Source organism: Anomaloglossus baeobatrachus, chromosome 7 (genome assembly GCF_048569485.1).
Source record: "Anomaloglossus baeobatrachus isolate aAnoBae1 chromosome 7, aAnoBae1.hap1, whole genome shotgun sequence".
NCBI classification, from domain to species: domain Eukaryota; kingdom Metazoa; phylum Chordata; class Amphibia; order Anura; family Aromobatidae; genus Anomaloglossus; species Anomaloglossus baeobatrachus.
In genome coordinates this window covers 120,239,682-120,256,235 of record NC_134359.1, presented here as the reverse complement: position 1 = coordinate 120,256,235, position 16,554 = coordinate 120,239,682, and the positions used below count along the sequence as shown (strand labels likewise).

The following is a 16,554-nucleotide window of genomic DNA, read 5'->3' as shown; positions in this document are numbered from 1 at the left end:
CCGCAGTGCTCGGGCAGATGCTCCTCCTCTCGGCTACCGACCCTTTAAATCCCCATATGTGTTGCAAGCATGGCCGGCAGTAGCGATGTGCAAGCTGTGCAGTCACACAGAGCTGGCCGGCAGACTGGACTATGGAGGATTTTCCCCCGGCCTCTGGCTCCTGCACGATCTCCTGTCAGATTACAGTTAGAAGCACAGTGATGGGGAGGGGCCTGCACGGCAGTGAGGAGGCTGCATAGTGCCATGTGCTCAGCCTCTCACCCTCCCGTCCTGTGCACTCAGACCTCTGTGCTCAGCTGCTCAGGTCTAGCACCGCAGAGGAGTCAGGAGATAGAATGAAGCCAGTGCTGATTGACATTAACCAGTCAGTGCCCGGCTGCTTTCTGCTGTAACCCTTGAACTCAGATGCTGCATCCATCTTGCATGAGGAAGGAGCGTCAGTCAGGAACTTCTGTTGCACCTGATCTTACAGGGGAAACTAAGCTGCAGGTACTTATATCTCAGCTAAGTGTGTTTATATCTAATATATACAACCATATATCTAGTATATTAGTGATGTCAATGTCCAGTGTGTGAGTGCTGTGTACGGCGTGTGTGAGTGCTGTGTACGGCGTGTGTGAGTGCTGTGTACGGCGTGTGTGAGTGCTGTGTACGGAGTGTGTGAGTGCTGTGTACGGAGTGTGTGAGTGCTGTGTACGGCGTGTGTGAGTGCTGTGTACAGTATACATGTGTTCTGTATATGGCCAGTGTATGTCATGTGCGGTATATAATATGGCCAGTGTGTCGTGTGCGGTATACAATATGACCAGTGTGTCAATTTTGTTTGCAGCATATGGCCAGTGTGTCAATTTTGTGTGCAGCATACGGCCAGTGTGTCAATTTTTTGTGCAGCATACGGCCAGTGTGTCAATTTTTTGTGCAGTATTCTGTCAGTGTGTCGGGGCTGTGTGCTGTATACGGCAGCGTATCGGATTGTGTGCGGTATATAGCCAGTGTGTCAGAGCTGTGTGCGGTACACGGTCAGTGTGTCAGGGCTGTGTGCGGTATACGGCCAGTGTGTCAGGGCTGTGTGCAGTATACGGCCAGTGTGTCAGGGCTGTGTGCAGTATACGGCCAGTGTGTCAGGGCTGTGTGCAGTATACGGCCAGTGTGTCAGAGCCGTGTGCAGTATACGGCCAGTGTGTCAGAGCCGTGTGCTGTATACGGCCAGTGTGTCAGAGCCGTGTGCTGTATACGGCCAGTGTGTCAGAGCCGTGTGCTGTATACGGCCAATGTGTCAGAGCCGTGTGCTGTATACGGCCAGTGTGTCAGAGCCGTGTGCTGTATACGGCCAGTGTGTCAGAGCCGTGTGCAGTATACGGCCAGTGTGTCAGAGCCGTGCTCGGTATACGGCCAGTGTGTCGGGGCTGTGTGCGGTATACGGCCAGTGTGTCGGGGCTGTGTGCGGTATACGGCCAGTGTGTGAGGGCTGTGTGTGTATGTACAGCGTCTCCTATGTGATGTATATGGCTTACCAATCTTAATTTCACAAAGTTGACGGTGCTCCAGACTGAGACAAACCTGGAAAAGCAGCTGTGAGAAGCGACATGATCAGTATCACCGAACATCACAGCTGCACCAAAGAGAAGCAGCTCCAGCCACCACAGTAGGGTGACTAAATTAATTGTTTTAACAAATATATTACAGTCATTTTCAAGTTGAAATTTTTTTGCGGCCCCTGAAGGTTGGTAGAAATTTCCAAATGGCTCCCGGCAGAAAAAAAGGTTCCCCACCCCCGGTTTAGTCCATCCAGGGATAGGGTTGATAATTTAAATATCCAATAGGATTCCGCTAATCAGTCTTTGATGGCGATTTAGGATATCCTCTTGAGTGGAAATTCTGAGATTTTTATTCAGTATATCATTCTTTGAGCCTTATAAAAATCCTGAAAGTTATACTGTGATCATAGACCTGATAAAGGAGTCTGATTTAACCAATTAAATAAATAAATAAATCACCCGTTTTACAGAGTCTATGAATAAATATATTATCTTTTTATCCGCCTTGATCATCTACTCATTGGCACTGCAGCCAGTCCATGTTTTTATTTATATATTTTTTTTTGGGGGGGGGGATATCAAAAACAAAAGACTATCATGGCTCACCATACTGAAATTTTGTACTACAAGGAACACAAATGGGTTAGCTTCGACCATTCTTTGCCAAAAGACTTTACAAATAGATTCGGACATTGTGACTATGAACATCTACTACCCCGAAAGCAGAATGTGGAGAGCGCTCTGGAAAGCCAAGTTGTACGGGCCGGGGTATCACTGCTGCAGGATGATACAGGGGGAGTATTAGCAGAGAAGCTGGCTGAAGCGCCAACACATTATGAGCAGTGTCTGACTCCTAGGGACCGTAGCTACAACCCCAATGATGCAGACACCAGAAATATGTTTTACATATAATACATTTTACAATAAAACACAATAGAAAGAAATGAAAACATCAAAATGCATCCAATGTCCATAGAGGGCAAGAAATTTAGCCAAGCTTCAATTGTTGGAATGTGGCAATGCATTTTAGGCTGCTTTCACACTGCGTTTTTTTTAACATGCGTCCTGAACGTTTTTTTGCTGCAAAAGCGGATCCAGTACAAATGCGTTTTCATTTCAATGCATTTGCAATGGACTTGCGTCAACATACGTTGAAATGAGTTTGCGTGCAGTTTTGTCAGGATCCAGCGACTAGCAGTTTTTTTAACATTGTTTAAAAACACTACTTGTAGCGTTTTTGGGCTGCGTCCAAATACTGCAAGTCGCTGGATTCTGACAAAACTGCACACAAACGCATGTGAACGGTGGTATACTGATAGACAGGATCCTGTTTGGTGTACTGAGCATGCCCAGAAACCACAGAGAGTGAGTTTGTTTATTTCTTTCTTTCGTTCTCGCTCTCTCTTTCCCTCTCTTTCTCTCGTTCTCTCTTTTCCTCTCTCTCTCTCGTTCTCTTTCCCCATCTCTCTTTTTCTCGCTCTCTCTCCCCGTCTTTCGTTCTCTCTTCCTCTCCCTTTCTCTCTCTTTCTCTCTCTCCCTTTCTTTCGCTCGCTTTCTCTCTCTTTTTTCTCTCTTCTCTTTTTTTTCCCAGAGGCATCTGAATTTCTAGTCTGTCACATTCAGTTCCACTGACTCCCGATCACATGACTCCAATGCCTGCCTATAAACTTCAAGTGGCAGGATCCTGTAAAATAACACTTGCATTTGCATGCATTTTTCTTTAGAAAAACAGGATCCGCTTTTGCAGCAAAAAAAATGTTCATAACGCATGTTAAAAAAAACGTGTGAAAGCAGCCTTAAAGCACCACTCCAGTGGGCTTTTTATCTCCAGCACTGGAGTCTCGCTTCAAAATGTAAGCCTCCTGCCCCCAGTATTATACTTGCCATCCAGCGTTTTTATCCCTTGTCAGAGCCGCTTTGGTCCGGTGGCACCAACTTGTGCCTGTAGCTTCTGACTGGCCAGAAGTCAAAAGTTATGTCACAGGCACTCAATACAAGTCTATGAGATCCAGATCAATGAGGCCAAACAAGAACATAATGAGGCTCTCATAGACTTGGGTTGTGACCTCTGGCGCGCTCCATGAAACACTGGACCTGCCATCCAGTCACAAATTGCTGGAGACCAACCAGCATAATGCTGAAAAAGATGGACTATTTAAGATGCCAGCAGGCGACTACAAAACAGGGGCTTAGCTTTAAAGCACCACTCCAGTGCTGAAATAAAAAACAAAAATGGTAGCTAGAGTGGTGATTTAAGAAAAGGTGGGAATGGATCCAATAAACAGAAGAGGGATAAACCTTGCAAAAGCTTTATCCTCCAATACTACAGGAACCTTATAAAAGCAACCTGCTGAGACCCTATGAAATAAAAAAGATGTACAAGACCACAACATGATTGGTTTTTTGCAATTCTCCATTATTTCCTAGGGCAAAAATAAAAAAGTCCGGTACATCTATAGAAGACATATTCTGCTACATGTCCTAATTGCTGCCATTAAACTTTACTGTAACCAGTAACTTCTCACTTACTTAATGGGGCATTTATGTGATCTATGGAGGCCAGAAGATGGATGTTGGAAATAGAAGCCAGCTGCCCAAGTATTTGCTGACATTTGTCTCCTCTTAACATATGACTGTCCAGATTATGGATCAGAAGATAGAGCTCTAGAGATGGGTCTGAAAAAAAAATGGAAAAGACTTGTTTATCAGCCACAGAAGTTGTGCATGGTACAGATAACAAAACAGCAAGTGCAAAATTATCCACAAGGTCATAAAAATCACATAATGCAGTGTACACCGATGGACAATGACCTGAACATATCTGGGCCGTCCTCAATGTGAAGCCAAAGTTATCTTCAATCATCCTGTAAAATGTTTTAGGATGAAAAATCCTGTGTGGATCACGTTTTCTTAAATTTTATCTATGACTTTTGGAACTTTATGATACAGAGCTCCAAATCCCTGCAAAGATAGAGGCTTAAAACAGCATTTTCTCCATGTTAAGGACCAGATTTTTTTTTCCCCATACAGGTGGTTTTAGAAGTTCTGAAAATATCTTGTTCAGTTATTTGAAATTGTTTTGGTCTCTCTCTTATGTGATGCTTAGGGACTTTTTTTATGTTACTTTTAAATTTGTAAAAAAAAAAAAAATATATATATCTATATTTAAGCCCCAGCTACAGGGAAACTACAACAGCCTTCTGCCTGCAACACGGAAATGATCTGCCTCTTCAAGAACCCAGCAAGTCCCGCTCCCTTCCAGCACTTTGTGATCACAGGAACAAGAAGAGGAAGAGCCGTTGGCTCTTTGTAAGTTATATACACAGCGATTAGGGAGACAGACATGGTAAAATAAAAAAACCTTCTATGTCTTCTATTTGGGGGGTCCAGTTGAATTTGTGAAGATGCAGAGTCTGCAATGATGTCCTGAAACGTCCTTGCAGAGATGTTGGTGGTCCATAAGTAGATAAAAAGGGTGTTCCATTATTTATATATGCAGCCCGAGGACGCAAAAGCAAGCTGCCGCACCCCAGGGCCTGCAGGGAAACTGATCGCACCCGGTACTCAGAGTCTATGTCAGTGGTGGCCAGTGCCCCAGGGGTTATATTTACAGGGGATAGGTTTTAATGTCCATGACGCTACTTGCGGTATACGGCAATGTGTAGAAGTCGCCGCTGCACAATATATCACCACTGGGGCTGATGGTATAGGGAAGCCTGGATGTTATCACTCTCCGCAAGTAGAGCGGTGCCCCAAGGTAGGATGATGGTGGTTGTAGTAGTATGTTAGTTCGTGATGCAGGAATGCAGCAGTAATGGAGACCACACGGGGACTGAAGGTTAAACGGTTCTTTACTCACACAGGTGGTAAGATGCAGCCTGGTGCTGTTTGCAGGGGTCCCAGGTTCCCTTCGTCCAGTGCTGGTCCTGTGTCTCCGTTGGCTCTGTCTCTGGCATCTCATAATTGGGGGTCCCCGTGGCATGAAGCTGTTTGGGGTCTCTCCCTGATTCTCTCGCTCCTGCTGCTGCTGGCCCGTACGACAGGTGGCGTCAACCGATGCGGGGCCAGACCTTCGTGTCCCTCCCTGGTTCCTCTCTGCCATTGTGTCCCGGACACTCTGGTGGTGATGAACTGTGAAAGTCCCCGTCACCTGAAGACTTGCCAGATGGGCCTGAAACTTCCACCTGGCCTAGGGCTCTGTACCCTACCATGCCTTGGTCCCTGGAGTTCCTGTTACTCGACTCCCTGGCGACCACTCCTTATGCACAAACTAAGACCACCTCAGGCCCTTGCAGTGGACCTGAGCCTCCACACATACATCCGTCCTACACTCCTCCTGAGCCTCCACACATACATCCGTCCTACACTCCTACTGAGCCTCCACACATACATCCGTCCTTCACTCCTCCTGAGCCTCCACACATACATCCGTCCTACACTCCTCCTGAGCCTCCACACATACATCCGTCCTACACTCCTCCTGAGCCTCCACACATACATCCGTCCTCCACTCCTCCTGAGCCTTCACACATACATCCGTCCTCCACTCCTCCTGAGCCTCCACACATACATCCGTCCTACACTCCTCCTAAGCCTCCACACATACATCCGTCCTCCACTCCTCCTGAGCCTCCACACATACATCCGTCCTCCACTCCTCCTGAGCCTCCACACATACATCCGTCCTCCACTCCTCCTGAGCCTCCACACATACATCCGTCCTCCACTCCTCCTGAGCCTCCACACATACATCCGTCCTCCACTCCTCCTGAGCCTCCACACATACATCCGTCCTACACTCCTCCTGAGCCTCCACACATACATCCGTCCTACACTCCTCCTGAGCCTCCACACATACATCCGTCCTCCACTCCTCCTGAGCCTCCACACATACATCCGTCCTCCACTCCTCCTGAGCCTCCACACATACATCCGTCCTACACTCCTCCTGAGCCTCCACACATACATCCGTCCTACACTCCTCCTGAGCCTCCACACATACATCCGTCCTCCACTCCTCCTTTTTCTTCTTGTCACTAAACCATTATTTTTAACTGACTCCTTGATCACTCCCCTCCCTGGGCTTCCAGCTCCCGGATTGGGCAGGTCCCAGCCAATGGGCAGTGACCCCTGTAAACCCGTTGCTAACCTGTTGCCTGGGCTGGGAAGTTGACAATTTGAATGTCCGTTGTCGGTGGCAGCACTGAACTCCAGGAGCCTGGGATGTTGTTGTTTCTTAGCAACACCTGACACCATAGGGTGCTGCATATATATATATTATACATAGATAGATATAAGAAAAAAGAAAACAAACACGGATGGCGGAGAACGTTTTATGGGTGTCTATGACCATAAAGGCTGGCCATACACATGAGGTCATTCGGCAAACAGCTTCACCTCCTGACTCCCCAGTACATGTGTGCTCAGCTGGCTGTTCATGTGTTCTCAACAGAGAGAGATAGCTTCCCCCCCCCCCATCATCTGTCAGAGGAGAGTCTGGAGACCTCAATACACATCAGATGTGTCACATATCAGCTGGTCACTGTGTCTTTGGACGCTGAGTGATAGCTCAGACACCCAATAGATGGCAGGGGTGTGCTGGGCTGTCAAGTTTGCGTGACAGCAAAGCCGCCTAATCTGGATCTGGGGAGTGCTGGTCTGTCAGTATTGTGAGGAACAGTCCAGCCTTCCAATGTGAGTCACGTGTTTGTCAGATGGGTCAATATTGTTATTGACAGCAAAACTGCCCTCTCTGTTCGGCTTGCAGAGTTTCCTCCAGGCATCACCTCTGCTGGTTAATTAGCTGGCTATTTAGCTTGCAGGATGTGATCAGATCACTGCCAGCTTAAAAAAGGGTTATTCCCATTCCAAGATCCTATCCTAATATGTAGTAGGTGTAATAATAATAATAATAATAATAATAATAATAATAATAATATTGCCAGATCCCACCAACATACCACCACATAGTGTAGTTCTCCTGATATAGCCATGTCTCTTTACCTCATGTGCATGTAAGAATGAGGAATGGAGAGTAATAAGATAAAGTTGCGAGTTCAGGGGCCTGATGTGGGCTACCTCTGACATAACTGTTTTGCTCAGAGTTCCTCCCTGGTGGTTGATGTATGCAATGGCATTGTAGCACGGAGTCCAAATTGTGTGGTCCAAGAGAAGGTCTTTCCAATGAAGGTAAGAGATAAATATGGCTTTGAGACCCAAGTAGATGACAAGGCCGAGCAGAACGCATATCCTGCGGCTTCAAATACAGATTTGGCTAGGAACTCAATGTGTCTGTCGGTAGGGGTACAGAATATCCATTCAGCCCTTTTTTTTTGGAATGGTTGCTCTGGATTCCCTGGAGAAGACCTCAAACTTCATGTGGTTAGAACGCGACCAAGGCGTTCGCTTGAAGGCTCTCGAAGGATACAACTTGCTCTGGGGGCAAGGGATGGTCTCCCATTATGTTTAATGTCTGATTCACTGCAAAAACCAGACTATCCATCATGCCACAGAGTTTGGAATGCTGGTCTGAGTCTAGATCTGAATCTGACTCCGGAAGAGGGTCTGTTTCCTGTACAGCCTGTAGTGCAGGAGAGGAAGAGCAAGATATGGAAGCCATCCTGGAGGAGGTGGAAGGAGAGGGAGAAATAAAAAAAAAAAAAAAGAGAACCTCCTCTTTTTGGTTCTCTTGCGCGATATGAGATGTGGGCTCAATTTGCTCTGTTTAACGAACAGAGTACTCTGGGTAGGTGAGGATATTTGCAGATGCTCAATGACAGAGACTAAGGTCTGGGTAGCTTTGTTAGGTCCATCACCAATTGATAGTGCTGTTGCCAACTCAGGGGTTGCAGGCAAGCTCTCGTGAGCAGTGGGGGACTCCTGTGAGTCAGACAGAGGAGTTGCTGCAAACGGAACAGAGAGCTGTGGGCTGACCTGATGGCAACCTTTTCTTACACTATGAGCAGATGACTCGCAAAACAATGGGGGGAAGGGACAAAAGCAATTCTCCCTAAGATTAGTCATAGGTTCCATATGAGAAAAAAGGAGGGCTAGTGAAAACCCCAAAATGACAGTGCCTACCCCATTCCCAGAGTGTAGAAGGAACTGCAGAAAATCCATGACGAATGGATCCTGAGGAGAAGAAGAGGAAGGCTAGGAAACCCAAGCTTACCACTGTGCTGGCGCCAGAGAAACTAAGATGGCACCCATAGAGGAAGAAGGGGGCGTAGAGAACACACCCGTTGAGTGTAGTAATTGGCCTGGAGAGAGGAAGGCTGTCAGACCATGGAAGGGTGGGCAGGGCTGAAAAATGTTCTGAGGATTGCCTACACTGGAGGAGATTACCCTGGGGCAAGGCCTAACGGGACGACTAGGTTTCAATGAAGCCGGGGCCTAAGTTTTGGAATGTATCCACCGGCGGTAGCGGGTTGGCGTGGAGAGAACTGGAAGAAGTCTGATGAGCCTGAAAATGGAGCCTGCTGGTCTACAGGGTAAACAGGAGCCCAGACTGCCAGAAGTAGCCTGCAAGAAGAGTGAAACTAATTTTTCATGAAGATAAAATCCAGCTCCTTCACATACTTGGAAGATAGTCTTTAGGAGCTCCGTGGAGGGCAGTCGCTTGTACTGGTCAGTCCTCCCTACCTGCGCCATCTCACTGTGGTACGCGAGGGGTGCTGGAAATAGATGGCAAGGACCCGCCGCCTGGATGCCTCTAACCACTGAAATGTTAGAGGAAAAGGTTCTGCAGGACACACCACAGAGGGTACAATGTGGATTACACCACACTGTTCTTTCTGTGTCTTAGGGGTGACAGAATGTATCTCCACTCTGTTTACCAAATCACAAGGTAAGTCCAAAAGACAAAAAAAGAGAAATGAAATGAAACAGCAAATGTAAGGTAGTAACAGTTCCAAAGGGAACCGTGTCTGCCTCCTACGGACACTAAGCGAAAACTGATTAGCTGGCTTCCACTTCCTGGGTGTAACCTGATGAGGAGTTAATTTTTTTGCATAGTGTCAGCCTTCTAGTGGCAGAAGCATACACTAATGGTCTCCTATGTCCCCCAATGAAGCAATAGAGAAGCAGTCATTATGAAAATGTCACCGATTAGCCAAACGGCAGTAAAATGCTCCAAAATGAAGTTTATAATTATTAGGGGAGTAAATGACCCCTTGTGCTGATTGTGACAAAGTCTAAACTACAGCTTGAATTCAGTATATATAGAAGTGTTGAAAGATTAAAGAAATGTTGTGCCATCTAACAGCAGCGAAAGTCTTCAAACATCACACTACAAGAGTGTAATGTAAAAAAAAAAAACAAAAAAAAACCACACAACTAATTTTACAGTGTGGTCAGCATGTAAACTCCCAGGCACACAATATGGGTGGGCTTATTTTTTTCTTACTGATTCAGTGCAGAAAATAATCTGCAGCATGTCAATTCTTGGTGCGTTTTTGCCTGTGTTTTTCAGCCCTTCCACCTATGGACTTCATTATGAAAAACGCAAGGCAAACATGCACCACATTTCTGGTGCATTTTTTCTGCCAGAAAATGCAGATTTGGTGCTGAAAATTTCTGAAACAAATAATGAGCGGTTGCTCATAGCCTAACACATGCAGTACAAAAGGCAGGCATATTTAGCCTAAGATTGAGTAGCACTGATTGCGGCTCAGCATCCAGTGCATATCTGCTCTATGCCGATATACGATTCAAACCACAAACATTAGGTGTCATGTCCTTTACCTTCTTTGAACTTCTGTACAATAAAGTTCATTTGATCCAATGGGCTGCGAAAAGTTCCAGGGTGTCCCAGAGTCTCTTCTGTGATAGCGTTCAAGATCTAGATAGATACAAAGAATAACTATTCCACACAGAGCCAAATCTCAATATTTCCAGTCTATATAACCATCCTTATGAGGGGTGTATTGGTCGCCTTACTGACAAGTCACCCAGCATTCCAAAAACAACTATAAGTAAAAGCTGACGGGCTCCCCTATATTCACAGATTAAATACACATCAACGTGGCAAACATAAGGAAACATTGACTTATACAAGCAGTTTTGTAAACTATTTTGCTCATTACTCCAAAACAAAATAAAAAATAAGTAATAAGAGAAAGAGTCCCAACATATCCTACTATTTTGTTCATTGCTCCTATGTAGTCTTCTGGTAGGCTAGCCAAACCTATTAGATTGCTGTTGGATGAGTGCATGCTTGTGTATAGTCTGCTTAAAGGGAATCTGTCAGCAGGGTTTTGCTATGTAAGCTGAGGACAGCATGCTATAGGAGTTAAAAAAACAAAAGCAACTATGCTTCTCTTATCAGTGTGTATGCTATTATTTATGTAAAGTAAAAGGGTTTATTACCATGTGATTACCATTACAACACTAGAAACTCACAAGCAGGACAGTCCAACATTCCCCCTGCTGTGATTGACACATCACAGCCAATGCATAATCTCTATAGAGAGCCTGGTGTGGGAGAGACAGCTCAATCAGCTCTGCTGTGTTCCTGAATCTAAAATCTTTCATTCTGTCAGAATGGCTGCAGCTAGTAATATAAGTCATACACCATTGGATTCAGAGCTGCTTTGCCTACATTATGTTGCTGTCAAATGAGGTAGGAAAAACCTGCTGAAAGATTCCCTTTAAATCCACTCCAACCTCACTCATTGTTTGTTCGCAGAATGAGAAGGTCAGATGTACTGGAGTAACAGGATCGTGGGATCAGATTGTACATAGAGATTGTTTGCAAAGTTGTACATTTTCATTCTCTAGATCAGGGGTCTCAAACACGCGGCCCGCGGGCCGCATGCGGCCCTTCAGGTGGCTTCTTGCGGCCCGCAGGCCCGTGGACCTGGTAAAGATGGCGACCGGTGCAGGGGCCGCAGCTGCCAGTTATTTATTTCAGCCTACAGTTTTGTCTTTGCCGCGCACAGTGAAGTTCTCACTGCAGAACGCAATAACAGCCGCCTGCCAATCAGAGGCAAGCACCTGCTGCATATGACCTCAGATGATTGCCTGTGATTGGCCAGTGGCTGTTGTGCAGTGAGAACTGCTTTGCACGCGCCGGCCGAAAGTTCAGCGATGACAGCAGCTGTGATCATTACCGGGTCCACGTGCCTGCGTGCTGCTGACAGCAGGTGAGAAGAATGTTTTCGTGTGTGTGTGTGGGGTTCTGTGTTGCTGGCTGAGGCTGCATTGCTGGCTGAGGCTGCAGTGTGTGTGTGGCATGCCGTGTGTGTGTGGTTCTGTTGCTGGCTGAGGCTGCACTGTGTGTGTGTGTGTGTGTGTGTGTGTGTGTGTGTGTGTGTGTGTGGTAGCTGAGGCTTCACAGAGTCCACGTGCCTACATGCCGCTGACAGCAGGTGAGAAGAATGTTTTCGTGTGTGGTGTGTGTGTTTCTGTTGCTGGCTGAGGCTGCACAGGGTGTGTGTGTGTGTGTGTGTGTGTGTGTGTTAGCTGAGGCTGCACAGGGTGGGGGTGGTGGTGTTAGCTGAGGCTGCACAGGGTGGGGGTGGTGGTGTTAGCTGAGGCTGCACAGGGAGGGGGTGGTGGTGTTAGCTGAGGCTGCACAGGGTGGGGGTGGTGGTGTGTTAGCTGAGGCTGCACAGGGTGGGGGTGGTGGTGTTAGCTGAGGCTGCACAGGGTGGGGGTGGTGGTGTTAGCTGAGGCTGCACAGGGTGGGGGTGGTGGTGTTAGCTGAGGCTGCACAGGGTGGGGGTGGTGGTGTTAGCTGAGGCTGCACAGGGTGGGGGTGGTGGTGTTAGCTGAGGCTGCACAGGGTGGGGGTGGTGGTGTTAGCTGAGGCTGCACAGGGTGGGGGTGGTGGTGTTAGCTGAGGCTGCACAGGGTGGGTGTGTGTGTGTGTGTGTGTGTGGTGTTAGCTGAGGCTGCACAGGGTGGGGGTGTGTGTGTGTGTGGTGTTAGCTGAGGCTGCACAGGGTGGGGGTGGTGGTGTTAGCTGAGGCTGCACAGGGTGGGGGTGGTGGTGTTAGCTGAGGCTGCACAGGGTGGGGGTGGTGGTGTTAGCTGAGGCTGCACAGGGTGGGGGTGGTGGTGTTAGCTGAGGCTGCACAGGGTGGGTGTGTGTGTGTGTGTGTGTGTGTTAGCTGAGGCTGCACAGGGTGGGGGTGTGTGTGTGTGTGAGCTGAGGCTGCACAGGGTGGGGGGTGGGGTGTGTGTGTGTGTGTGAGCTGAGGCTGCACAGGGTGGGGGTGTGTGTGTGTGTGTGTGTGTGTGTGTGAGCTGAGGCTGCACAGGGTGGGGGGGGTGAGCTGAGGCTGCACAGGGTGGGTGTGTGTGTGTGTGTGTGTGTGTGTGTGAGCTGAGGCTGCACAGGGTGTGTGTGTGTGTGTGTGTGTGTGTGTGTGAGCTGAGGCTGCACAGGGTGGGTGGGTGTGTGTGTGTGTGAGCTGAGGCTGCACAGGGTGGGTGTGTGTGTGTGTGTGTGTGTGTGTGTGTGTGTGTGAGCCGAGGCTGCACAGGGTGGGGGGGGGGGGGTGTGTGTGTATGTGAGCTGAGGCTGCACAGGGTGTGTGTGTGTGAGCTGAGGCTGCACAGGGTGGGGGGGTGTGTGTGTGTGTGTGTGTGAGCTGAGGCTGCACAGGGTGTGTGTGTGTGTGTGAGCTGAGGCTGCACAGGGTGGGTGTGTGTGTGTGTGAGCTGAGGCTGCACAGGGTGGGGGGGGTGTGTGTGTGTGTGAACTGAGGCTGCACGGGGGGGGGGTGTTAGCTGAGGCTGCACAGGGTGGGGGGGGTGTGTGTGTGTGTGTGTGTGTTAGCTGAGGCTGGGGAACATTGCTACAAGGGGACAAGGATGCGCACATTTTTACAGAATGGGAAACAAGATGGGGCACATTACTACAAGATGTTGGCCAAAATTACTATGCGGTGGTTATTGTAAAACTGTATTACTTACAAAAAGGGGAAAAAATGTAAAAAAAAAAGTCTGTATGTATGTAGAGATAGATATATAGATATATAGATATATATATATATACACTACACATTTGTTATAATAGACAAATGAAAAATGTTCAAAAACAGTGATTCAAGGGTGTATAGAAAGAAAAAATGGTACCACTACCAATGTCACTTTGTCCTGAAAGGAATGCGGCCCCTCAAATTATTTTTTTCCTGTGTGCGGCCAATACACCCAGCCGAGTTTGAGACCCCTGCTCTAGATCATCCTGTTTAAACATTAGGCATCCCTTCCCTATCACAACTTAGATCTCACTATCCTAAAGTTTTTGATTACTCAATACAACAAAAACTAGTTACAGATTTTATTGTGATGCTTGGGAAAAACCCATTGATGACAATGTGGAGCGAGTCCTGCAGCAGCACGGTCCTAAACTTTTCTATGAGTTTCCGTTTGGAGCCCAGACCAAAAAGGACAATATTGAATCCAAGACTGAAAGATAGAAGTAAACAAGCAAGACAAGGATTAATTACAGTATGTATATTTGTAATCATTGGAATATATACATGGTCTATAATGTCTCCTATTTAATAGAAAACACATCTGAAACCCTGCAACGGTTGCCCCAGTAGTTATCAGTGTAGACCAGGGACTAGGATCCTCACTATTGCTCAATAAACTGCGAAAAACTCCCATAGAAACATTAAACATATAGAAAAGTGGAGCCACGAATGCATAAAGATGGAAAGATATATACCGTATTTTTCGGACTATAAGATGCACTTTTTTCCCCCAAATGTTGGGGGAAAGTGGGGGGTGCGTCTTATGGTCTGAATATAGGGCTGCGGGGAATGAGGGTGCTGCGGTGGAGGTCATCGGGGGCACGAGCAGGCTGCAGCAGCGCCTGCCGTGACCACGTGGGCCCGCTCATTCCATATGCACGCCCATCCTGCTGCCCATCTCTCAGCGCTGTAGCCGGCGCTACAGGTGGGCGAAGTGATGGGCGGGGACGCGCGCATAGTAAACAGCCGGCTCACGTGATCACCCCTGGCAACTACAGCCTGGAGTGATCATGTGCGGCTGTATTCACTGCTGCCCGCGCATCATCATCAGCGTGGGGTGCAGTGAATCAATGTACTCACCGTTCCCCTGCAGCATCGCGATGTCCTCCAGTTTGCCAGCCGCGGCTGTATGGAAACTAGCGGTGCTCACAGCGATGACGTCATCGCTGTGCGCACGTGTCCACACAGTTGCGCCGGCAGACAGGAGGACATCGCGATGCTGAAGGGATCGTGGCCGGCTCAACACAGCACTGCCGGCAGACAGGAGGAGGAGCGACGCTGCATGGAGAAAGGAAAGGTGAGTGTAAACGTTTATTTTTTTTTGTGTGCCACAGGATGCAGGACATAGCAGGATGATGGGGGTATATGAGCAGGATGATGGGGGTATATGAGCAGGATGATGGGGGTATATGAGCAGGATGATGGGGGTATATGAGCAGGATGATGGGGGTATATGAGCAGGATGATGGGGGTATATGAGCAGGATGATGGGGGTATATGAGCAGGATGATGGGGGTATATGAGCAGGATGATGGGGGTATATGAGCAGGATGATGGGGGTATATAGTACATAGTAGTTACATAGTTACTTAGGTTGAAAAAAGACCTAGGTCCATCTAGTTCAACCTTCCTCCACCAGTTCTACATTTAGTCACTAAGTCATTTATAACCAACAATGTTGTGTGTACTGAGGAAATCATCCAGCCCTTTTTTAAAAGCTGTTATAGTATCTGCCATTACTACCTCTTGTGGTAGTGTATTCCACAGTCTGACCGCTCTAACTGTAAAGAACCCTTTCCTATTTAGGTGTCGGAATCGCTTTTCTTCCACTCGCAGTGAGTGCCCCCTGGTCCTTAGTATTGTTTTTGGAAGAAATAAGTCATGTGCCAGTCCTTTATATTGACCACACATGTATTTATACATATAAATGAGATCTCCTCTGACACGTCTTTTTTCTAAGCTAAACATATCTAACTTTTTCAACCTGCCATCATATGGGAGGCCTTCCATTCCTTGTAATAGTCTAGTTGCCTGCCTTTGAACTGACTCTAACTTCTGAATGTCCTTTTTAAAATGTGGAGCCCAAAACAGGATCCCGTATTCCAGATGTGGCCTTACAAGTGATTTATAGAGGGGTAACAATACGTTGGGATCACGGGATCTAATCTCTCTTTTTATACACCCTAAAATCTTGTTTGCTTTAGCAGCTGCTGCTTGACATTGAGTGCTGCTGCTCAGCTTATTTGTAATGAGAATACCCAAGTCCTTCTCCTGTTCTGTAGTCCCGAGTTTACTTCCATTTAATGTATACGCAGCTATAGGATTACTCCGTCCTAGGTGCATTACTTTACATTTATCAACATTAAATCTCATTTGCCAAGTATCTGCCCATTCTGACTTCTGATCCAGATCGTTTTGTAATATTGTACTATCCAGGTCAGTTTTTAATATCCTACATAGTTTGGTGTCATCGGCAAAGACTGACACTGTACTATCAATCCCATCCACAAGGTCATTAATAAAGAGAGTAAAAAGAATCGGTCCAAGCACAGATCCCTGCGGCACCCCACTGCTGACTATAGCCCATTTAGAGAATGTACCATTTATGGCTACTCTTTGTTTCCTATCTTTTAGCCAATTCCTTACCCAGTTGGATATTGTGTCCCCTAGTCCTTGCTTCTGGAGCTTTAGTATAAGGCTATTATGTAGTACAGTATCAAATGCCTTTGCAAAGTCCAAATAAATCACATCAGCTGCATTACCAATATCCAGGTTTGAACTTACCCTCTCATAGAACCCCAACAGGTTGGTTAGACACGACTTATCTTTCATGAATCCATGCTGTTTGTCAGTTGTTATATTATTTTCTGCAATATATTTTTGCATGTCATCCCTTAAAATGCCCTCAAAAACTTTGCATACTACTGATGTCAGGCTTACTGGACGGTAGTTGCCTAGATCTACCCTCTTACCTTTCTTAAATATCGGTACCACATCCGCAATCCTCCAATCCTGAGGCACCAACCCTGTTA

General features: G+C 47.1%; 1 protein-coding gene across 2 annotated transcripts in view; it reads right to left on the bottom strand.

The window, feature by feature from the left end:
• Positions 1-16,554, bottom strand: part of ORC2 (origin recognition complex subunit 2) — a 103,268-nt gene that overhangs the window by 9,852 nt on the left and 76,862 nt on the right. For both annotated transcript variants that reach the window (XM_075317634.1, XM_075317633.1), the window contains exons 11-13: positions 13,820-13,952; positions 10,281-10,377; positions 4,068-4,214 (exon numbers count right to left, since the gene is read on the bottom strand). In XM_075317634.1, the coding sequence (XP_075173749.1) occupies positions 4,068-4,214; positions 10,281-10,377; positions 13,820-13,952 (377 nt within the window). The remainder of the gene's footprint in view (positions 1-4,067; positions 4,215-10,280; positions 10,378-13,819; positions 13,953-16,554) is intronic.